The sequence below is a fragment of the Rhinolophus sinicus genome, linkage group LG03 (genome assembly GCF_036562045.2).
Source record: "Rhinolophus sinicus isolate RSC01 linkage group LG03, ASM3656204v1, whole genome shotgun sequence".
Classification (NCBI taxonomy): domain Eukaryota; kingdom Metazoa; phylum Chordata; class Mammalia; order Chiroptera; family Rhinolophidae; genus Rhinolophus; species Rhinolophus sinicus.
In genome coordinates this window covers 59,291,381-59,314,973 of record NC_133753.1, presented here as the reverse complement: position 1 = coordinate 59,314,973, position 23,593 = coordinate 59,291,381, and the positions used below count along the sequence as shown (strand labels likewise).

The 23,593-nt window shown below is 39.4% G+C and overlaps 1 protein-coding gene across 20 annotated transcripts in view; it reads left to right on the top strand.

Annotated features, from left to right (window-relative positions):
* The window catches only part of SEMA6D (semaphorin 6D), a 560,420-nt gene extending 538,096 nt beyond the window's left edge, over positions 1-22,324 (top strand). For 5 of the 20 annotated variants that reach the window (XM_074327776.1, XM_019730702.2, XM_019730703.2 and 2 more), the window contains 18 exons: positions 7,682-7,844; positions 8,248-8,359; positions 8,921-8,981; positions 9,101-9,163; positions 9,276-9,377; positions 9,610-9,700; positions 10,136-10,255; positions 10,944-11,032; positions 11,776-11,993; positions 12,102-12,233; positions 12,537-12,692; positions 12,785-12,958; positions 13,767-13,907; positions 14,003-14,080; positions 14,642-14,742; positions 15,114-15,170; positions 16,690-16,857; positions 18,630-22,324. In XM_074327776.1, coding sequence (XP_074183877.1) covers positions 7,736-7,844; positions 8,248-8,359; positions 8,921-8,981; positions 9,101-9,163; positions 9,276-9,377; positions 9,610-9,700; positions 10,136-10,255; positions 10,944-11,032; positions 11,776-11,993; positions 12,102-12,233; positions 12,537-12,692; positions 12,785-12,958; positions 13,767-13,907; positions 14,003-14,080; positions 14,642-14,742; positions 15,114-15,170; positions 16,690-16,857; positions 18,630-19,918 — 3,261 coding nt within the window. In that variant the 5' untranslated portion in view covers positions 7,682-7,735 and the 3' untranslated portion in view covers positions 19,919-22,324. Of the gene's footprint in view, positions 1-2,781; positions 2,917-7,681; positions 7,845-8,247; positions 8,360-8,920; positions 8,982-9,100; positions 9,164-9,275; positions 9,378-9,609; positions 9,701-10,135; positions 10,256-10,943; positions 11,033-11,775; positions 11,994-12,101; positions 12,234-12,536; positions 12,693-12,784; positions 12,959-13,766; positions 13,908-14,002; positions 14,081-14,641; positions 14,743-15,113; positions 15,171-16,689; positions 16,858-18,629 lie in introns of those variants that run through there. The other 15 variants (XM_074327787.1, XM_074327788.1, XM_019730710.2 and 12 more) reach the window with 10 other exon arrangements.
* Positions 22,325-23,593: the final 1,269 nt, after the last annotated feature.

Genomic DNA, 23,593 nt, shown 5'->3' with positions numbered 1-23,593 from the left:
AACATATGGATGCACATGTCCCTTCAAAGTAGTGTTTTGGGTTTCTTTGGATAAATACCCAGAATGGGATTACTGGGTCCTTCTTTGTCTCTTGTTATAGCCTTTGTTTTACAGTCTGTTTTGTCTGGTATAAGTATTGCTACATCAGCTTTTTTTTTTTTTTCGTTTTCATTTTCATGAAATATCTTTTTCCATCCTTTTACTTTTAGCCTGTATGTGTCTTTCAATATGAAGTGAGTCTCCTTTAAGCAGCATATGTAAGAGTCATGTTTTTTTATCCATTCAGCACCCTATGTCTTTTGATTGGAGCATTTTATCAATTTACATTTAAAGTAATTCTCAATAAATATGTAGTTATTGCCATTTTATTATTCATATTTTTGGGGTTTTTTTGTTGTTTTTTTGTCTTAAAGAAGTCCCTCCTACATTCCTTGTAATACTGGTTTGGTGATGATGAACTTCTTTAGCTTCTTATCTGGGAAGCCCTTTATCTGTACTTCGATTCTAAAGGATAACTTTTAACGTAATCTTGGTTGTCATTCCTTGCTTTTCATCGCTTTGAATACTTTCTGCCAGTGCCTTCTGGCCTGCAAAGTTTCTGTTGAGAAATCAGCTCATAGTCTTATGGGAGCTCGCTTGTAAGTAACTAACTGCTTTTCTCTCGCTGCTTTTAAAATTCTCTCTTTGTCTTTAGTCTTTGGCATTTTAATTATGATGTGTCTTGGTGTGGGCCTCTTTGGGTTCATCTTGTTTGTGACTCTGTGCTTTCAGGACTTGTATGTCTATGTCCTTCACCAGGTTAGGGAAGTTTTCAGTCATTATTTTTTCAAATAGGTTTTCAATTCCTTGCACTCTCTCTTCTTGGTCACCCTGTGATGCGAATATTGGTATGCTTGATGTTGTCTCAGGCCCCTTAAACTCTCCTCATTTTGGGGGATTTTTTTTTCTTTTTGCTGTCTGGGTGTTTTCTACTACCTTGCCTTCTAAATTGCTGATTCAATCCTCTGCATCATCTAATCTGCTGTTGATTCCCTCTAATGTATTTTTTGTTTCAGCTATTGTAGTCTTCATTTCTACACTTGATCTTAGCCAAAAGGCTGAGAAGCGATTATAGTCTACATTTCTCACTGGTTCTTTTTTATGTTTTCTGTCTCCATTTTTATGTTTCGTATCTCTGTTAAGGTTCTCACTGAGATCATTGAGCCATCCTTATAACCAGTGTTTTGAACTTTGCATCTGGTAGATTGCTTCTCTCCATTTTGTTTAGCTCTTTTTCTGGAGCTTTGTTCTGTTCTTTTATTTGGGACACATTTCTTTGTCTCTCCATTTTGGCTGCCTCCATGTTTGTTTCTATGTATTAGGTAGGACTGCTAAGCCTCCCAGTCTTAGTAGAGTGACCTTATATAGTAGGTATCCTATGGGGCCCAGTGGCATAGTCTTCTTGGTCAGCTGAGCCAGGTGCTCTAGTTGTGTCCCTTGAGTGGGTTGTGTGTGCCCTCCTGTTGTAGTTGACCCTTGGTTGCTGTTTGCATGTCAATGGAAGGGATTGACCTTCAGGCTGATTGGTTGTGAGCACTGGCTGTGACTACTACAGTGGAGTAGCTGTGGTGCAGGGCTGACCCTACAGAGCAGGATTCACTTTAGCAGGGCTCTGGTGCCTGTTCAGTCTGTCCTTTGGGTGCTTCATCTGCAGAGGCAGCTGGGAGGTACTCCGGCTCGGTCCAAAGCTGGCCACCGGCAGCCTGGGGCATCCTGGGAGGGGCCCCACCACAGGCTAAATTCAGTTGCAGCCTGTGCCCTCCCCAGGGCCACCTGAAATGAGTCACAAAGCAATCCACAGATAGCCACTACCCAAGCTGGGCTTGGAGGTGCCTGGTAGAGGCCAAGTCGTAAACCGAGACCAGCTGTTACTAGTGCCAGGCTTGGAGCTCAGCAACAGGTATGGGGCACACTGAGACCAGATGCTGCTTGTTTGGAATTTGTGAACTTCTGAGAAATTTTAGGAAAGTCCACAGCTTGAGCCAAGACAGGGCAATTGTATGGAAAAGCCACTGGAAGTGGCTTGGGTGGGCCTGCAGGGCAATGCATATTAGCCAGGTTGATGGAGACTCAGATATGGCAACCACCTAAGTCTGCATGCAGGGAGGGGGAGGGCTTTACAAAGGAACAATGGCTCTGCCAGCACTTCTGTCTGGGAGAAAGCTACCCCCTCCAGCCTGACTCACCCTGAGCCAGATATTTCAGTTCCTCCCCATATGTCCCTGGTGCCTTTCAAGCTGCTGCCCCAGCGCTGAATCTCAGAGCGAGTGAGTCCCTCAGCAAGTAAGTCTCTATGTGGGCCCTTTAAGAGTAGTGATTGGGACTCCAGCCAGCCCTCTGTCTCACGCAGCCACAATCTCCTCAGGTTCTTACAGCAAAAGTTGTGGGGACTTCTCTTCCCAGCACTGGAACCCTGGGCTAGGGAACCAGGTATAGGACTGGGGCCCATCGCTCCTCAGCGGGCATCTCTGCAGCCGAGATATCTGTCCTGATTTTTAACTGCCACATGTGGGTGTGGGACCATGTCATTCCTTTTCTCCGCCCCTTCTACCATTCTTGACGTGACTTCTTCTGTATATCCTTCATTACAGGACTTCTGTTCAGCTAGTCTTCAGGCGATTCTCAAGGATGGTGGTTCTGTAGTTTAGTCGTAATTTTGATTTGGTCATGAGAGGATGCAAGCACAGTGTTTACCTACTCCACCATTTTGACCGGAAAACTTGCCTTCATTTTTGAAGAATATATTCACTGGTAATAGAATTCTAAGCTGGAAATTTGTTTTCTTTCAGCACTTTAAAAAAGTTATTTTTTGGTTTACTGGATTCTATTGTTTCTATTGAAGAGTCAGCTATCGATATTGTTGTTGCTTCTTTGAAGGTAATACATCTTCTAGCTTTTAACATATTTTTTGTCTTTGTGTTTAGCATCTTGACTATGATGTGTTTAAATGTGCTTTTCTTTGTATTTAGAAGTTCTTAGAATTTCTTGAATGCCTGGACTTATGGTCTTTTGTCAGTTTTGAAAAAGAGTGCAGCCATTACCTTGTCAAATATTCAAATGGTTTCTCTCTCTCTCTCTCTCTCTCTCTCTCTCTCTCTCTCTCTCTCTCTCTCTTTCTCTTCCAATAATCTTTTCACAAGATCCTATGTGTCTCTTACTTTCTGATCTGTTTCCCCAACCTTTTTGATTTCCATATTTCTGATATTTTCTATTAACCTATCTTCCAGTAGACAAATCCTCTCTTCAGCTTCAAGAAATATGTTGCTAAACACATCTATTAAGAAACTTTAGTTATTGTGTTTTTTTGTGTGTGTGTTTTTGGGGGGGGTTGTAGAATTTTCATTTAATCCTTTTTTGATAGATTCCAGTTCTCTGATAAAATTTGCCATCTTGTCATCTTTTTTCTTTGACAAAATAACAGTTATTTTTTAAATTTATGTTGAATAACTAATATCTGGGATACTTGTGGGCTTATTTCTATTGTCTTTTTTTCTTAGTCTTAAATCTTGGAATGTCTAATAATTGGCTGTTTGAATGTCAAGCATTTTACGTAAAAAATTGTCTCTGGATGATGTCATTTTCCTCTAGGAAAGAGTCACCTTATCTTTTCTGCAAATAGGTAGGGTAGGAGGAGATAATACCCATCCAATCCCGGAGATTAGCATACTGGAGCTGAAGGTGGAGTTTTTGTTAGGTTTGCCTACCTCATGTTTGCCTCCTCTCCTTAGGGTATAGATCTTCAGAGGTCCAAATGAGACCGTTTAGATATTTACTAGAACTCCCCCTTCTTGGTGGGTCCTCCATTTGAGACTGCCAAACATTTGGTTTTTCTTTATAACTACCCACTCTTTATACAGTTTAAGAATTAGCAAATTCCATAATGTGAAATCAAGTGCTGAGTATGGGGCTCATTTCCTTATCCGTCCTTTCTCTCAAGGAAACTGCCACTAAAGCCCTGATCATCTTGGCAACTCTTAACTCCTTTTAAGTGCTTTCCTCATTCTATTTAGGCTTTAACATCAGGAATATATGGGAGAAGCCCATATATAATACCAAAAAAATGACAAAGTATAATTACTCAAGTACCCCTGTTCTCTGACTGAAAAGAATAACATAATATAGGTATGTTCTTTACTCTAAGCTTACACATAAGGAAGGTTCCCTCCTCCTTCTTGGAGGCATCTGTGTCTATGAAGCTGTACCTTAATCCTCCTAAAACACCCCTACCATTGTTATGATGTCATGCATAAACAATTTTGCAAATACATGTACAAGATGAAAGAATGAAGGAGTGAACATTTCTTTTCCATTTTTTTTTTTGGGGGGGGAACATTTTGGCCAATAAGCTATAACAATAATAGTAATGATAATATTCACTAAAATTTATTATAGATTTACTATGAACCAAGTTCTATGTTAGATGTTTTATGCAGATTGTTTCATTTAATCCTTAGAAGAGCCTAAGAGGTAGTAAAAGTAATTATTCCTATTTTACACTTGAGGACACTGAAGCTTAAAGAGGCTAAGTCTACTTCAAGTCTCAGAGCCAGGAAGTAAATAGCACAGTAAATTTGAGCTCAGATTATTCTAATCCCAAAGTCTGTGTTCCTTTCTAATGTTTTGTCCTGTCTCTTGACGGGCCCTCTTTCAACATAACTAGTTTCATGATTTTATGAATGCTGGAATCCTGAGATACTTTCTTAAATAAGGTAAGAGCTATATAGTTTGAGGGGGTTTCAATGCAAATCTCTTTCCTGATATCTTTGTGTCAGGTATTTTCCAATCCTTCCATCCTCCATACAGCTTTACTTTGATATATATTTATATTAAATACTTTCATTTATCATTTCTATGGCAAATCTGAAAGTAATTTAAAACAAAAATAAGGCTTTACATAGGGACAGGAAGCAATTAGTGGTAGGGCTTTATTTTTGGAGGATGAGATTGGTGGGGGACAGGGTATGGGGAGAAAATGCTTTTTGCAATGTCAGATGAATGAGGTATAGGAAATGATAACTCATCCTGCAGCTTTGTACTTGCCTGTGAGTCAGCAGTGAGTTCATCCTCAGTCTCAATGCTGGAATCACAGCTGTGAGAGATACTTCCTGGTGAGGCCTCTTCCCGCCCTTCCCGCCCTGCTATCTGGGGAACTGAGGTTCTGTCCACATGATGTGAACCATTCAGTTACCTATTCTGGTGCAGAAAGATTCACAGAACTGTCTTCTTGTTTTCATGCAGCTATTTCTAAGTTTCTTCAGGATAGATTGGTGTTTCTGATTTTTTTCCCTTGATACTCAGAAGAACATCCAGTGACTTTCCAGAGAATGAAGGTTAGGATTAATGTCACCACAGAATTTAGTTCTTAGGGCAACGTTTCGTATTTTTATACTGCTTCAACTTTCTGGGGTCTTTATAAATGGCCAGACACTGGAAAAGCAAGACAGGAAGATGCTGTGTCAGGAGAAGTGGTAGATTGAAAGAGGTCATCTTGTCATGATTGAAAATATGTGCATGTGGCAAGAAGGCTAGAACCAAGTCATGGTGGTTGTTGAGTTGGAATGGTAAGATTGTTGGTGATTGTCTTTTACTTTCTTTTCCAGGTTTTATAAATGGTCTAAGTTGTAAAATTTATTCTAAAAATAATCCTTTAGTATTTTAAAAGTAACTATCCATTTATGGAAAAAATTCAGCCTAATAGCGTTAATATTTTACAACAGCTTTTTCACAGATATTGCTCAGGCTCTTAAGGTCAAGTTGATCATATGTACAGTGTCCTGTAGGAAATGGGTGAAGGGGACTAACTTTGCTCTGAATCTGTATATGCCGGGTTTAGCTCTTTTTCATACTGTGGAGAAGGGGGTATTATCCACACATTGTAGATGAAGAAACAAATGCCCAAAGAGACTAAAGAAACTTTAATCTCAGCTAATAGTAAGTAATGGAGTTACAAATCCAAGACAGACTGCCACCAAAGTCCACATTCTTTCAACTTGAGTACAAAATGATGATGCTCTAGATCCCACTAATTTATTGCTGGATTAATCATCCATTAAAAAAATTGTATTGCAATATTGTTCTCTCGTTGTAAAACTAGGGTTCTAAAACTCACTGATACTTGGCTTTTACTTCAGTGAGAAAAAGAAGTGTTGAGAGCATTGCATAGTATACATGTACGCCTGTGTATCTGACATTAAAAAGATAAAAGAGGCATAGTAAGCACCTAGTTGAGTAGAGGGACTCCCCCAGAATTTGAAGTGATTCTCATCCTCTCCCCTGAAGTTCATAGAGAAATGAAACTAACGGTAAATCTTAATGTTTTACTGTTGGTACAGTAGTTGTTAGTGACAATTTTGGTTGAGGAAGGGGTGGTATTATTGCAAAGTAGAGCATTTATAGTTTCCAAAAAAAAACCCATCTCATTGACTCAGCAGGGTCCTAATTTATTTTTTAATAAATGAGTAACATTTCAAGATTTTTTAAATGTTTTGACAGTTGATATTGTACAAGTAATGCTATCAGCTTTGTTGAGATATTGAAAACAATATACTGCATATATGTGTACAATGTACAATTTCCTAAAATTTAACATATGCCTACACCTGTGAAATACCACTTCAATAAAAATAATGAATGTATTCATTACCCCAAAAAGTTGTTTTGTAATGCTGTATTTTTGAAGAAAACAATCCATCATCTAATTTGATGAAAAATCCTAAATGGGAACTCATGTGATAGGAGTTTGGACTCTGATCTTGCCCTAAATAGTTCCATGAAATTCAGTGAGTCCCTTAATGTTTTCAGCCCTTAGTTTTCTCATCTGAAAAATGAGGAAGCTGGACTAGATAGTCCCTAAGCCCCCACTGTGGCTCTAAAGTTCAATAAAGCTAAGAGGACAGGCCTACTTAGGGTATTGGTTTGTGTCCAAATGGTTTTATGTAAAAATGTAGACTTCCCCAGTGGTCTGGCGGCAGCTGTGCTACTTCATCCCTGCCCTGCTTCACTTGATTGATTGATTGATCGTGAAATCATTTCATTTCTTTTCATTCTCTTTCACCCTGATTCAAGATCATTCATGTCATTACATCCATGTTGGTGTTACTAAGCTTAGGGAACTGTTCTACTTAAGAATTTAGTGCTAAGGCTTGGATAATGCTGGGAACTAAGCAAAGCTCAGATGAAGGATGACAGTACCATTAGCTTCCCGGATATTTGCGAGGAATGTTGGGCATTTTATGGGGGCCAGAGGCAAGCTGTACTGGATGTGTTTCAGGGCTGGGGGCAGGGAAGCATATTGGAGTTTAATTAAAATTCTAATCCTAACTTTGCCCATCTTCATGCCAAGTCAACAGCCAGCATTTCTGTTTGTGGTTCTGGGGATTTTGCTGCGATGACATACATAGTTATCTTAAAAACTCTTGCAAATTTACCTAAAACTTCCATATGCTCATCAGATACTTAAATCAGGCCTGGCAAGCTGCCATCTTTTGCGTGTATTTCCAGAGATAACTCCTTCACCACGCCCAGTGCTCCTGGGGGGAGGGGGGCATTAGAGAGAGCTGGTGGTGAAAATTGAGCTGATTGCAAATGAGAAAACATGTTCCTCACAGCACAGTGACCTTTCTAAACTGTCTCTGTTTTCTAGGTGGCTCAGTGGGATTTCTGAGGACGGGCTGCTTTGACTTCACCTTGACCCACCATGAGGTTCTTCCTGCTCTGTGCCTACATGCTGCTGCTGATGATTTCCCAATTGAGGGCAGTCAGTTTTCCTGAAGATGATGAACCCCTTAATACTGTTGACTATCACTGTAAGTCATCTAAAGAAGACTCCTCCTTTTCTAAGGAGGAAGCTTTTTTGGTTTTGTTTTTTTCTAAGCATATTCATTTTTAGAAAGAGAGAGTTTTATATGCCTTAAATATGTTGTTTTCCATATTAATTTATCCATAATAATGTTCTGGTGTTCAGAGAAAATGTGACAGCTTTGTTGGATGCTTTTCTAAAGCAGCCCATATATAGGTTATATGTTTTCAGTTAAAAGAAAAAGGCCATTTGCTGAATTTCACTGTCTTTTATTCATTTATATTCAAGACTCGAACTGAAGAATTTAGTTAAAACCCTTCTACAACTAGTATATACAGCTAATCAATGCTGTATATTGATTCTTCAGCTCCATAATCCTGACTGATGGTTTAGCCCATGTTTACTTGCAGATTCAAGGCAATATCCGGTTTTTAGAGGACGCCCTTCAGGCAATGAATCGCAGCACAGGCTGGACTTTCAGCTGATGTTGAAAATTCGAGACACACTTTATATTGCTGGCAGGTAATTTTCCTCTCATTGGTTTATTAGATTAAAATTCTTTTCTCTCATGGTGCTTGCATTAATGTGTCTAGTTCATGAAAAACTAATATGTGATTGTGATCAAAAATTGCAAGTAGCCAAAAATATTCACAGAGAAGCGTCAGTGTTGTATACCAAGAACAAAATACAAAGCTAAAGCCTTCAGCGGTGCTATTTTATTACTGCCATCAAGAAATCATACACCATTCTTTATTCCTAAAGCAGCATGGAAAAAATAAAAATCTTCCTTTATTCTTTTTTAACTTGGAATTATTTGAGCAAATATTAGAAGTATGTCTATGCTAATACAAGTAGCAGTTTGACCCGCGCCTGAAGAGAAGAGCTTTCTTTGCTCCCTAACCACAGTGCTATATAAAAGCTTCTCGCTAATGAAAAAGCACCCTTTGTTGACTTTGTTGGAGACAGAGAAAATCCAAATGATCTCCAAAACACAATAAAAGCAGATCTGTAAAAATAAAATAAGAAGCAGCTTAACATTTTTATGCATCCACATCATATGACTTACTGCCTTGTTTCCAACAGGGATCAAGTTTATACAGTGAGCTTAAATGAAATCCCCAAAACAGAAGTAATACCGAGCAAGGTAAGCTAGTGTAGTTCGCAAATTTACTTGCATTCAGTCAGAATGTGGGTAATGTCACCCTCACCTCCAAAAATTTTCACAATTAAAAATTGAACTTTGGTTTTGTTTGATTAATGCAGAAACTGACATGGCGGTCAAGACAACAGGATCGAGAAAACTGTGCTATGAAAGGCAAACATAAAGTAAGTAAAACAGACAAGTAAGTGCCTGCTAGAGTTGTCCTTTCTGTGGACTTGATCGCACAGTGTCAGCATGTGGAATGCCTAATAGTAATGTACTTATTACTTTCTTTAGGATGAATGCCACAACTTTATTAAAGTATTTGTTCCAAGAAACGATGAGATGGTTTTTGTATGTGGTACCAATGCGTTTAATCCCATGTGTAGATACTATCGGGTAAGTATATTTTATATGATGTGCTTTTTTTCATCAACTTTTCTTCCTTCACTGGTATGATATTAGAGTTGAATCCTTTATGCTGTAACCTAGTAAGTGGTTTCATCTCTAATGCTGTAGAAGAATAAAGGCAGAATTCGTCAAATAGAATTTTAGTACAAATAAAACAGTATTGCCTTCCGACAGGTACATTGAACAGATGTGACACCAGCTATTTATTTTTCTTTTGTAGTTGAATACCTTAGAGTATGATGGGGAAGAAATTAGTGGCCTGGCAAGATGCCCATTTGATGCCAGACAAACCAATGTTGCCCTTTTTGCTGGTAAGATCTTTTAGTGTAATGACTATAAATGATTAATGACATTGAAGGTACAAAAGAACTTAAAGGAAGTAAAAACGCTTATAACTAGGGTAGCTACCTTGATATAGGTGTTTCAAAGTCTAAAAGCTATGAAAAATTTTCCAAAAATGAGGAAATAAAAGTGAACATACTACAATATAACACTCTGACACTTACTTCTATTGTTAACTAAGCCATGAATATGTTGCTTAACTTTTTGATGCTTAGATTCCTCATCCGTAAAATTAGGTAATATTTTGCGCCAACCTGTCATAGTTTGATAATGAGCGTCAGATTTAGCTTTATTTTATTTAGAGAGATGACACATGAAAGCCCTCCAAAGGGTACACTCTACATAGGGTAACGCGCTACAGGATAATTATGGTTATTTTACTCAAATTATAACTTCGGTTTCAGATGGGAAGCTGTATTCTGCCACAGTGGCTGACTTTTTGGCCAGTGATGCTGTTATTTATCGAAGCATGGGCGATGGATCTGCCCTTCGTACAATAAAATATGATTCCAAGTGGATAAAAGGTATTTGTAGAGCAAGGGTAGTGGATGGCTAAATGGGAACAGGAGCCCTGGGTCTCAGGAGGTTCAGTGCATGACTATACTGTTTATTTAGAACAAGTATAAGCTGCTTTGGGGATGAATTAGGGGCATTGATGAGAAATGAAGAGACCAGTAGCCGTAGCAAGAAAGTGGATTCATCCAGGATTTTATCTTAGGGGACCTCAAATAAAACAGGTCCCATTTCTGTGTGACAGTTTCCCTAACTCTAAATGCATATAATAATACTCCTTGCCCACTTCCATCTACCTAATCCTAGAAAGTTAAAAGTGAGAATCAATTAGTTCATATCTGCAGTCATTTTGTTCTTCGGAGTCTAGAAATCAAAAATTTTTTTTTTTTTTTTATTCTCAACGTAAGAGGTTTTCTTCCCTAGTTAAATAGGTTAATGAATAAATCTGTTGAAACAAAGACCTTTGCTCTAGTTCAGTTCCCTGAAGCTTTTTACAGCCCATTAGCTGACATTAAAGACTCTGGGTTCCCTGGAGCTTCTACTCACCCATATCAGGACTCCTCAGAATCGTTGATGTGTGGAAGTTCTCATTGGCTTGAATGTAGCTATGCGACATCTAGCAGTCATGCCTAGCATTCAGGGTCTTATGCTAATTGAATTATCCTTTAGGAACCAGTTTGTTTTCAATTTTTCTTTCAGAGCCACACTTTCTTCATGCCATAGAATACGGAAACTATGTCTATTTCTTCTTTCGAGAAATTGCTGTAGAACATAATAATTTAGGCAAGGCAAGTATATGCACTTGACTTGTATTATGGACTTGAACTGCATGGAATTGAGCCCGCTTTGGTAGAGATATGGCCTTTGCATGTTTTCCACAACTCAATGCCTTTAGGGCCAAGTGCAGAGAGGTGAGTAGCTTATCCTGACAATAATTGCTGGGAAACACCTGAGCAATGGCCTGAGTGGGAACAGCAGCCTGAGGCCTTGAGGTTTCGCTTTTTCTTTCACTACAGAGTGTTCTGCAGGCACCCTTGAGCTATGGATGCTTCCTTAACTCTTTAGCAATCCACTGATAGTTTATTGTTTCTCTGTATCAAGAGGCAGGATGGCAAGTAGAGGCCCTGGTTTAATTTTGAGCGCTTTAGTAAAAGCCCATATGTTTAAAGTATTGCCACCCATTCTATGCCAGGTTTAAGATGGCACATTTCATTCACAGTATGAGAAGCAAAGTGAAAGACAAAGTGTGGGGATGGTTCTCATTCAGCCAGGCAGTTCAATCACTCACTTCTTGGGGAGCTTGTTTGGCAGAACAGGAAAATGGCCCGTTTTTCTTACAAGTAAATGTAGTTTACATTCTCAGTCTACAGATCCCTAGAGAGAAGCCTGCTAGATTCTGTTGAACCAGATATATCTTTAGCAGTTTTTGTCTGCCCCACTCCCCGTGCGCCCCCGCCCCAAATAGCAGCTTTTGGTTTCTATTCCCCTATCATGCTCGTAACCCTGTTGCGCTACTTTGTCCCTTGGGCAGGCTGTCTATTCCCGTGTGGCCCGCATCTGTAAAAACGACATGGGTGGCTCCCAGCGGGTCCTGGAGAAACATTGGACTTCATTTCTGAAAGCTCGGCTTAACTGCTCTGTCCCCGGAGATTCCTTTTTCTACTTTGATGTCCTGCAGTCCATTACGGACATAATACAAATCAGTGGCATCCCCACGGTGGTCGGGGTGTTCACCACACAGCTGAACAGGTGAGAACACATCCTTGACACCTCAAAAGACGTTCTGTCCTTGTCTGTGGGACCTACCAATAGGCCATTGTCACCTGATGATTTTCTAATGGTTTTCCCCCTTTTCAGCATTCCTGGTTCTGCAGTCTGTGCATTTAGCATGGATGACATTGAGAAAGTATTCAAAGGACGGTTTAAAGAACAGAAAACTCCAGATTCTGTTTGGACAGCAGTCCCCGAAGACAAAGTACCAAAACCAAGGTGAGGAAAAAAAACAAAAAGGGTTTTTGTCTTTAACCAAAGCCTCTGGCCACTGGAAGCATCCATCCTCAGAGAACAACTGGGCCACACTCCCACGGCGGGAAGCGGCCCCTGTGTAGCACCGCAGACAGGAAGTCAGTAAACACGACCCTGTGAGTGCGAATGCAGAGAACTTACTGGAAATAGCATCACTCCTTGGGTTTTGCTCACTCTCCTTCTCTCTTGACCTCTTCTTTCAGAATGAACACTTATGCCTTAGATACAGTTTATGAGGTGGGAAAAAACACACTGTTTTCCTTTCAGGCCTGGCTGTTGTGCGAAGCATGGCCTTGCTGAAGCTTATAAAACCTCCATTGATTTCCCGGATGAAACCCTGTCATTCATCAAATCCCACCCCCTGATGGACTCTGCCGTCCCACCCATTGCCGACGAACCCTGGTTCACAAAGACTCGGATCAGGTAAGACTGTCTGGCAATGGCAGCCCACTTCCATCCCTTACCTTCTCTTCCTGTTGGCCTCCCCCTCTGACTTGGCTCATCTCCTCTGGCAGGTACAGACTGACAGCCATTGCTGTCGACCATTCTGCTGGACCCTACCAGAACTACACAGTCATCTTTGTTGGCTCGGAAGCTGGTGTGGTACTTAAAGTTTTGGCAAAGACCAGTTCTTTCTCTTTGAATGACAGCGTATTACTGGAAGAGATTGAAGCATACAACCATGCGAAGTAGGTATATTTTACGAGAATGCTCTACAGCACTGCTCAAAAATTTCCGGCATTTATTTCTTCTAGTCATTTCCTTTCAGCCCTCTAAATTAGCAGTGGTTTGGCATATTAGTATTTTGGTGGGTTTTTTTTTTTTTTTTTCCCCACTGAAATGAATCCTGGGTTTGCTGTTTTCCTGAGTCCACTGGGGCTTGAAGGGTGGGAGGTTGATGTGTTTAAAAATAATTCAGCCCTTGTTTTTCACCTGTAGAAGATGAGAGCATTTTAGTATCACCCCTCTTACCTTGCAGATAAATTTCAGGATGCTACATACGGCAGATAGTTTGTTGCAAGCATACACACATACATACTGAAAACAATTCTTCAAACCACTGATATAAAAAATTATTTGGACCATTAAAACAAACAAGAAATAGGTGAGAAAAATGGAGCAAAGGCGACTAAGGAGATATCCAGTAACATCCAGCACAGGAAGATTTAAATTCATTAAAACATTTTCTTTTTTTCCCCTAGAGTCTAACATGGTCTGCACAAATATAATTCCCTTCGATCATCAGAATGGGAAAGCAATCGTAAAAAACCCTTTGTCGAGCCTGAAATTTAACCAACCATGCAGAGAAGTAGAAGATGAATCACATAATTATTACTCCCCAAATTATGTACTTGCCTGGTTTGCTACCGATAATATTCCTTAAGACACCTCCCCAGCTCTCAGTAATTGCAAAAACCAAACCCCACTTGCCTTGTATAGTTCACATACCTTTTGACTTACTAAACATGTTGCTTCAAAATGTATTCCACAATGTAGGTGTAATGCTGAGAATGAGGAGGACAGAAAGGTCATCTCATTACAGTTGGATAAAGATCATCACACTTTATATGTGGCGTTCTCTAGCTGCGTTATTCGCATGCCCCTCAGTCGCTGTGAGCGTTATGGATCATGTAAAAAGTAAGCTGATGTTTCTGTTCTTAATCTGGGTCTTGCAGCATCAAGACATTTGATGACAAGAAAATCCAAGTTATGTTCTGTTTGGTTTTGTTCAGGTCTTGTATTGCTTCTCGGGACCCGTACTGTGGCTGGTTAAGCCAAGGAGCCTGTGGTCGAGTCACCCCAGGGATGCTGTAAGTATATCTTGTCACATTAACCAAGATCTTCTCCACATCTGCTTCTACCTTCTCCAGGGTCTCTAAAGCTAGAAAGTTTAGAAAAGTTCCAATAACACTACTACTTTTCTTTTTTTCTCTTATTTTTTCTTTCTTCCTTCCTTCCTTCCCTTCCTTCCTTCCTTCCTTCCTTCCTTCCTTCCTTCCTTCCTTCCTTCCTTCCTTTCTTTCTTTTCTCTCTCTCTCCCTCCCTCCCTCCCTCCCTCCCTCCCTCCCTCCCTCTCTTTCTCTTTCTTTCTTTTTCTTTTCTTTTTGGTATGGGACAAGTTGGAAAAAAAAAAGGAAAATCTGGAGCTGTGAGAAGGGAAGTGAGATTGTAGACAGTATAATACCTAAAATGGATGGAGAGAAAAAGCAATTCTCTTCTGTTCTCTTCAACAATCCAGTCACCAAATGTTTAACAGAAATACTCGTTTTAGCAAGCTATGTTGAAATGTCTATTTTTTTCTCTCTGGCCATTCTTACTAATCGGTCTGTATTCTTGGTTCTGCTCTGGTTGTCACTTGTGTTCCTATGAAGACTGTTAACTGAAGACTTCTTTGCTTTCCATAACCACAGCGCTGAAGGATATGAACAAGACACGGAATACGGCAACACGGCCCACCTAGGGGACTGCCATGGTAAGACCGAATCTTCCTTGCCCTTCCGGCACTTCTTTTTGACCACATTTGCACGTGAACATTATTTTACAATCAGTCTTTTAATGATTCAGGACACATACCACCTAGCATTTAACTTAAACTTCGCAAAAGCTGAGCTGTTTGGTCATGGGCAAATGTTAAAGAAGAGTCTTACTTTTTTTTTTTTTTTTTTTTTGGTCCTTCACCATTTACAATTTTGTAGGAAATCTAGAGAAAAGTAGTCTAACCAGTAGGTTAATCTTTTAGTTTATAGTCTTTTCTTTTGACTTTTTTAGTTAATTGGAATTCATAAATTTTTGCTTTCTTTTGGTTACTTTTTTACTGATTACTTGTTCCTTTAATTCTTTTAGAAATTTTGCCTACTTCAACTACACCAGATTACAAAATATTTGGCGGTCCAACATCTGGTTAGTTTTTTTTAATTTTTTTGAATTAACAACCTTTTCTTTCCTTCAAGTTCAGCATTTTCAGCTCCTTTCCCCTCCTTTTGCGCAGTTTGGCAGCCCTTCATTTTTGTGCTTTGACTCATAATTCCACTGATGGTACCGAAAGACTTTTTCTCACTCAACACTTCACTCCTGTGTAGCATGTTAATAGCCTGTCATTGGCCAAGGCACATCTTCTAAGAAAAATCAAATGGATTAACATAGACTGCATTCCAGCTGCACGCACGTCCACCCAAGCTTTCTTCTCTCCCACCCCTGTGCATTGTGAATGTTCCCTCTGGCCATCTATATTTAATGGATGGCAGAATTTCATTATTTTCCCCCTCTCTCCTCAACCTTTCCTAAGACCTAGTATACAAATACACATTTCCCCAAAAATGTGTATTTATAAATTGTAGAGATCTTTTTTGAATGGTTTGTGGTAATCCCAGGATACTTTGAATGTTGTGGTCTTGGTGGTGTGGAAAAGACTCCCGTTGAATGAAGCTGGTTTCTGATGTATTAAGGTGTTCAGTGGGCTCTCCACGCCCCTCCGTCTGTATCTGTTTCGGAATCTTCATCTGTGACCATTGTACCAGTCTGAACTGGGGTCTCTGGAGTTTTATCCTAAAGTCATATGCTTGCATTCTGAGGGAGAATGTACTTGGTGGAAATCAGTAATAGACATGCTAAGAAGTGAAGTTACTCCCGATCCTATTGCTGCTTCGAAAACTCACCAGCAGTTTCATTCCTCGGGAAGGAGGGCGGAGGGAGAAAGGGATGGCAGATTTTATGTATCAGAACATCCTAATTCAGCTTGTAAATGCCATTTCTTTTGCATGAATTGCTGCTAACTCTTTGGAAGAAACTCCCCAGGCATTTTGGGAGGCACGGGCAAGGTTCATCCCTGTTTCAGTGCTTTGCCATGGACGGTGAGCCCTCAGTGCAGTGAATAATCTACAGATGGAAGGGGGTCGTGGTAAAGCAGGACAACATCTTAGGCAGAGCTGGTTTATCAGATCCAAAATCAAGTGTTTACAAGGACTTACCCAGGTGTTTTCTGATGAAGCTACACTGAGGTTCCCCACTGAAGGATATATAGTCTCCAACCATCTATGAAAGTGTTTTGAAAAATATATACAAAGAGAAATGAAATGATGTTGTCTCACAAAATGATGAAAAAATAGCAATTAACCTTTGGGATTTGTATCACCTTTTCGATGAGTGTCATTGTCACACCAAGGGCTTCTGTAAGAGTGTTTTGAGTGTCTTTAAATTTGAAATCTGCTTAATAGAGCATTATTGTTAATTGTTAATTTTTAATTTTTATTTTTCCCTTGCAAGAAAGGGATGTGGTGTAGTCTTGCAGATGTGTTTTTATGAACTCCTAGAACAGGCTTGCTCATAAAATTTATTTAAACTGTACTTAAAAATGCAACAGACCAGTCAGGAAAATCTGCTGGCACTACCCATGTTAATAAAAATCTGTTTGCCACCACAGACATGGAGGTATCTTCATCTTCTGTTACCACAATAGCAAGTATCCCAGAAATTACACCTAAAGTGATTGATACGTGGAGACCTAAACTGACGAGCTCCCGGAAATTTGTAGTTCAAGATGACCCAATCACTTCTGATTTTACTGATCCTTTATCAGGTATCCCAAAGGGTAAGGCCTCACCAGGGAATTCATCTCTCACTGAATGGAAACCTGATTCCTAATATCTGCAAGAAGCGTGTGGACCTAGGGCTTTCCAGAGAGGAACCAGAACGGAGTTGCTACTGTTCCTGCCCCCTCCACTGGCCGCAGTCACTTCAGTTTTCTGTGGTTATATTGCAGTGCATTCCTTAAAAGATGAAAGAGCTGGAAAGCTGTTAAAGAAAAGGGTGGTGAAACAGCCACTCAGACAATCTCATTCATGTTGGTTTCTGTCTGAAGAAGCTGGAGACTTCTAGATATCAGAGAATTTCAAGGGTCACCCCAGCGACATCAAAAACAAAACTCATTGATTGCAAATCTCCAGATACAAAATGCTTTGCCTATGAGCCTTTTCCAGCCTTGTGTTTAGCTGCAGTTCAAAATGCAACATGAAAAGGATCTGTGTGGTACTAAGTTGCTTGAATACCATATACAATAAAACATAACTGAGTGCTTACCCATAACTATCCTTTTCAGCCCATAATAGAAGCAGTTATAACATAGTTGTGGGGTAGGCTTATTAAACTAAACATATTACTCCAGAAAAAAAAAAATATATGTATTCTTTAGTGCTTACTAAACTATGGGATCAGGTTTCCAATCAGTTTTTATGACAGTGCATTGTCATTTATGATTTACGTCTGTTGATTTTGGTTTTCTGTATTTTCACTGTAAACAATTTTATAATCATTCTTTTTGCTTTGTTTTCTTCAGTAATACCATTTCTACTTTTCTTTCTTTGTCTTTCAAAATGCCACTGAATTTCATAACCCTGGACATTGATTAAAAACAACTAATGTTCAAAGACCTTAGTACTAACCTAAAGCAAAAGAATCTTCAAAATCACCCTGACTTACCTTATTCTGGGATAGCTGTTTATAGCATGTAACAGACTTGGATACCTCGTAAACTAACATTTCTTTGGTTGACTGTTAGATGTCTGTGGTTGCATTCAAAAATCCCAATAATTGCAAACTAATTCACTCTTCTTCTTCTAGTCTAACTTAAATATTTCTTAAATACCTCAAAATATTTGAATGATATTACTTAACTAATACGTAGTATATTTCCTTAGACTGTCTGGATTTCTTTCATATCAAGCAATTCAAGAGTGCTTCACCCCAAAATGGAATGAAAAAACAAAAAAAAAATCAAAGCAAACATGAAAGTCTATATTTGTAGCTAACAATGACCAAGCAGATGTTTTTAGTTTGTGAACAAATTATGTGTTTATATTCCAGTGAAGATAGCATAATTGTATTAGTATAATTATTTTAGCATAATATATGTTTATGCCAATTCATAAATTTCCCTAATCCCAGCAGCTGCCCTTAAATCCTGTTTATGAATTAGGAGAAAATCATGAGACAAAACATTTCATTCATTTAAAACTGGCCATTTAGAAAATACACATTTTCTAATTCTAATTTTTAGGTAGAAACTCTAAAATTTCTCATGTTGTATAACAACTATTTAAGAGGGATTAGGGGAAAAAGAGAAATGTAGATCAATGGGAGATTAGAGTTATCCTGGCATTTGCAGCAGTCAGAGATATTTGGGGATCCTATTATGATTAAAGGAAGTATATATATATTTATGTATGGAATTTTAGAGTCTACCTGACCCTCCAAGCTAAACATATGGACCATGTGACAGTCATGACAGCTCAATGGAAGCCATTTGCTGGCTAATATTATTTTAAAGGGCGCCTCACTCAGATTCTTTCCCTGTGTCTGTTGCAGGTGTACGATGGGAAGTCCAGTCTGGAGAGTCCAACCAGATGGTCCACATGAATGTCCTCATCACCTGTGTCTTTGCTGCTTTTGTTTTGGGTGCATTCATTGCAGGTGTGGCAGTATACTGCTATCGTGACATGTTTGTTCGGAAAAACAGAAAGATCCATAAAGATGCAGAATCTGCCCAGTCGTGCACAGACTCCAGTGGAAGTTTTGCCAAACTGAATGGTCTCTTTGACAGCCCGGTCAAGGAATATCAGCAGAATATTGATTCTCCCAAATTGTATAGTAACCTGCTGACCAGTCGGAAAGAGCTACCACCCAGTGGAGATACGAAATCCATGGTAATGGACCATCGAGGCCAACCTCCCGAGCTGGCTGCTCTCCCCACGCCCGAGTCTACACCTGTGCTTCACCAGAAGACCCTACAGGCCATGAAGAGCCACTCAGAGAAGGCCCATGGCCATGGGGCTTCCAGGAAAGAAACCCCCCAGTATTTTCCTTCTAGTCCTCCATCCCATTCCCCATTAAGTCATGGGCATATCCCCAGTGCCATTGTTCTTCCTAATGCTACCCATGACTATAACACATCTTTCTCCAATTCCAATGCTCACAAAGCTGAAAAGAAGCTTCAACACATTGACCACCCTCTTACAAAGTCATCCAGTAAAAGAGATCACCGGCGTTCTGTGGATTCCAGAAATACCCTCAATGACCTCCTGAAACATCTAAATGACCCGAATAGTAACCCCAAAGCCATCATGGGAGACATCCAAATGGCCCACCAGACCCTAATGCTGGATCCTGTGGGACCTATGTCTGAAGTTCCACCCAAGGTCCCTAACCGGGAGGCATCACTCTACTCTCCTCCTTCAACTCTCCCCAGGAATAGCCCAACCAAGCGAGTGGATGTGCCTACCACTCCTGGAGTCCCAATGACTTCTCTGGAAAGACAAAGGGGTTATCACAAAAATTCCTCCCAGAGGCACTCTATATCTGCTATGCCTAAAAACTTAAACTCACCAAGTGGTGTTTTGTTATCTAGACAGCCTAGCATGAACCGTGGAGGGTACATGCCCACCCCAACCGGGGCGAAGGTGGACTATATTCAGGGAACACCAGTGAGTGTTCATCTGCAGCCTTCCCTCTCCAGACAGAGCAGCTATACCAGTAATGGCACCCTTCCTAGGACGGGGCTAAAGAGGACACCATCCTTAAAACCTGATGTGCCACCAAAGCCTTCGTTTGTTCCTCAAACCACATCTGTCAGACCACTGAACAAATATACTTACTAGGCCTCAAGTGTGCTATTCCCCGTGTGGCTTTATCCTGTCCATATTGTCGAGAGGATGATGTAAGGGTACCTTAAGGCGAGCGACTCACTTGTATTTTAAGAGAAACAAGTGGCCAAAGAAACTCTTTCTAACTTTGGCAACCCCAGAACTTGCCACATGTAGCTACTGCAGCAAGGCTTCTGTGCACTTGCCTGAAAACAAAGGAAGGTGCTGGCCATTCCATTTCTTTTGTTTGAAGCTAAAGAGATGTGTAGCTCCGAGGGGCTACCTTACCCATGTTAAGAGCTGATACAGTACTCAGAAGAACTGTGAGCAAATACTTGAAAATGGGTTCAACTTAGACTGCCATTATGTGTGGTCTTCCCATTAAATGTGAACATTTTAATATGTATGCATTCACCTTGCCTCTTGCACAAATGTCAAAAACAATGGTAATGTCACAAAGAAACGAACTTGTAGATTACCAAACAATTTGCTAAAAATTCAGTCTTTGACCCAAAACTGTAGCATTTTTTTCATGTGTGGCATTTTTTTTTTCATGCCACCAATGAACTGTTTTGTGTGTGTGTGTGTGCGTGTATGCGTGTGTATGCTCACGTGGTCTCTACCCACTAGGATTTGTTTAGGTGCCCGTTGCATCTTTTTGTGCTATGGAGTTGTTTACATTGAGCATGACTGAACAAGAGACAATAGCTACTTCTCACAGCAGTCCATTGGGTTCAGCTTTGAGAAAGGAATCAAATTGAAGCTGATTTGACTGTCAAAATGATTGACTTCCATGATACCCAATGCCAGAATATAGGAGTTCTAAGTAATTTTGTGCTGCTATTCATTGAAACTTCTATTACAGTCTTGCCAGCTTAAGGAGATAGAGATGTTAAGAGGTATCCTTGATTTATCCGCCAGTATTCAGTAGTAAAATTTACCTGTCCACTGTGAATCCGAGCCTGAGTCACTCACTCTATTTAACCTTGGACACACTAATAAGGTTTTATTTTTATTGTGTTTAGCTTCCCTCATATAGGAGAATTTTTCTTCTTTTAACTCCTACCCCCAAGACTAAAAAAAAGAAAAAAAAAAAAACAACGAACAGAAGACAAAAGAAAGAAATGTGAAAGTAATTGTAATTGGCTTAACAGAAACAGTCTATGAAAACTTAACAGTGGTGCAATCATGTTGTCTATGTTGTGTTCTGTGAGAATTTTCTGCTAAGTCATGCAGGTAATGACAATATACTGTAAATATTCCATGTGAGTTTACCTGAATCTGTGCATTTTGTGCCTTATTCATGAGAATGATAGAAGTACTAAAATATGTCAAGTGTTTTCAGTATAGCACATCATTTACTGAGTGCCAGTTGTAAATGTTTTTCAACCAGCACCTGAAAAGACTTTTTAAAAAAAAATCATAAAAACAACCTAGAACAATTAACTGTAAAACAATCCACCCAAATAGCATTACGTCCTTTGCCATGACAAACATTCCACTCCTGCTTTCTTAAGGATGAAACAGTGATAATGTGAAGTCAAATGAGGTTTCCCAGGTAATGTGATACCTGCGAAAACCATATAGTCATTTATTTGTAGCTTTGCAGAAGCCACTTAACAGTTATTGATGTGCAATCCCAATGACTGTTTCAGTTAATATGCTACACACCACACCATGGTTTATTGACCCTAAAGTATCAAGGCAGACGAATGCTCCTGACTTAGACAAATAAGTTCAACTGATTTCTTGTGATAATGTTGATGACATACGTTATTGGGGGGAGGATGGGTGGCCGAAGACCGGAGCATATTTATACAGAATGTAGAATACTGATACAATTATTCTTTTCCTTTGAGAATATTGTTTTATATAGAACATGATTCCCTGAGATCTCTAGAAGTTCAAAAGCTTGAACTTCTGTTCTTGAAACACTTCAGCTTCGCAACTAAAATATTACAGATTAATAATCAATTAAACCAACCAACAATAAACACTACTCAGTCCACCATTGACAAATGTATTTGAATTCATCTTTACCAATATTAATCCTGTGTACGGAAAACAGAACAGTAACTCTGTGTGATTCCCCGATAACATTTTGTAACATTGTGCTGCCTTGTAGTTTGTAATGTGAGTTCTATCAGTATTTATGTTGAAATTTCTAACACAAAATCTAGTCTCTATCCTGTTAATTTAATTTTTAAACGCTTTATCCATTTGTGCAAAGGTAAACACAGATTGTATCTTTTTTAATGGTACAGCATAAAAAGTAACCCTAAAGTGAAGTGGCTCTATACTGTTTTATAGAGTACTTTAACATGTATAGATATCTTGTAAACTTGTATTGTGGATGTGTAAATATGTACTTTGGGTTTTTAACACCGCATGTAAAGTCAAAATAAAATATATAAATCATTATATCTTGCCTCTTGATGTTGAAGAGGTTTATAACATATATTTTCAAATATTTTTGAGTCAATACCAGTGAGAGTTACTTTTAAAATCTACCAAAATACTCTTATCTGGAATATTTGCTACCCAGTCACGGTTACACCACCCTTCTCTTCTTGGAAGGCTACTATTGATGGGCAGAGTCCCTGAAACATGGAGAAACGATTCAGAAAACCAGATGAAAACTGTGCTGCATCAACAGTCGGACGCTTCAGGCAAAAATACCAGTGGCTCACTTGTCCACACACCTCGTTTAACAGACATTTTTAAAAAAATATTTTTATTAAAAATACAATTAACATACAACATTATATTACTTTCAGGGGTATACCACAGTTATTCAACATTTATATACCCTAAAGAAGTGATCACTATGGTAAGTCCAACAACCATCTGACAATGTACTATGTTACAATATTATGGACTATATTCCCTATGCTGTACATTACATCCCCATGACTTGTTTGTTTTATACCTGGAAATTTGGACCTCTTATTCCCCTTCACCTTCCACCCCCATTGTTTAAATTTTCAATTACAGTTGACATTCATATTACTTTATACTAATTTCAGGTATACAGCCTAGTGGTTAGAGATTTATATAATTTAAGAAGTGACCACCCTGACAGATCTAGTACCCATATGACACCATACACAGTTGTTAAACCGTATTATTGACTATATTCCCTATGCTTTACTTTACATCCCCACGACTGTTTTGTAGCTTTCGATTTGTACTTCTTAATGCCTTCACCTTTTTCAGCCTGCTCCCCGCAATTCATTCCCATTTATCGCCCCCACAAATCTAGTACGCATCTGACACCATACATAGTTATTACAATATTACTAACTATGTCCCTTATACTATACCCTACATCCTCATAACTACTTTGTAGCAACCAACTTGTACTACTTAATCCCTTCCCCTTTTTTCACTCACACCCCCAGCCCCCCTCCCATGTGGCAGTCATCAAAATGTTTTCTGTATGAGTTTGTTTCTGTTTTGTTTATTTTGTTCTTTAGATTGCACATATAAGTGAAATCACATTGTGTCTGTCTTTCTCTGACACTCCACTCAGCACAATGCCCTCCAGCACAAGACCAGCAGGTCTATCCATGCTGATGCAGATGGCAAGAACCCATTACTTTCCATCGCTGATCAATATTCCATTGTATGTATGTACCACCTCCTCTTTATCCATTCTTCTATTGACACCAGGCTGCCTCCACATCTTGA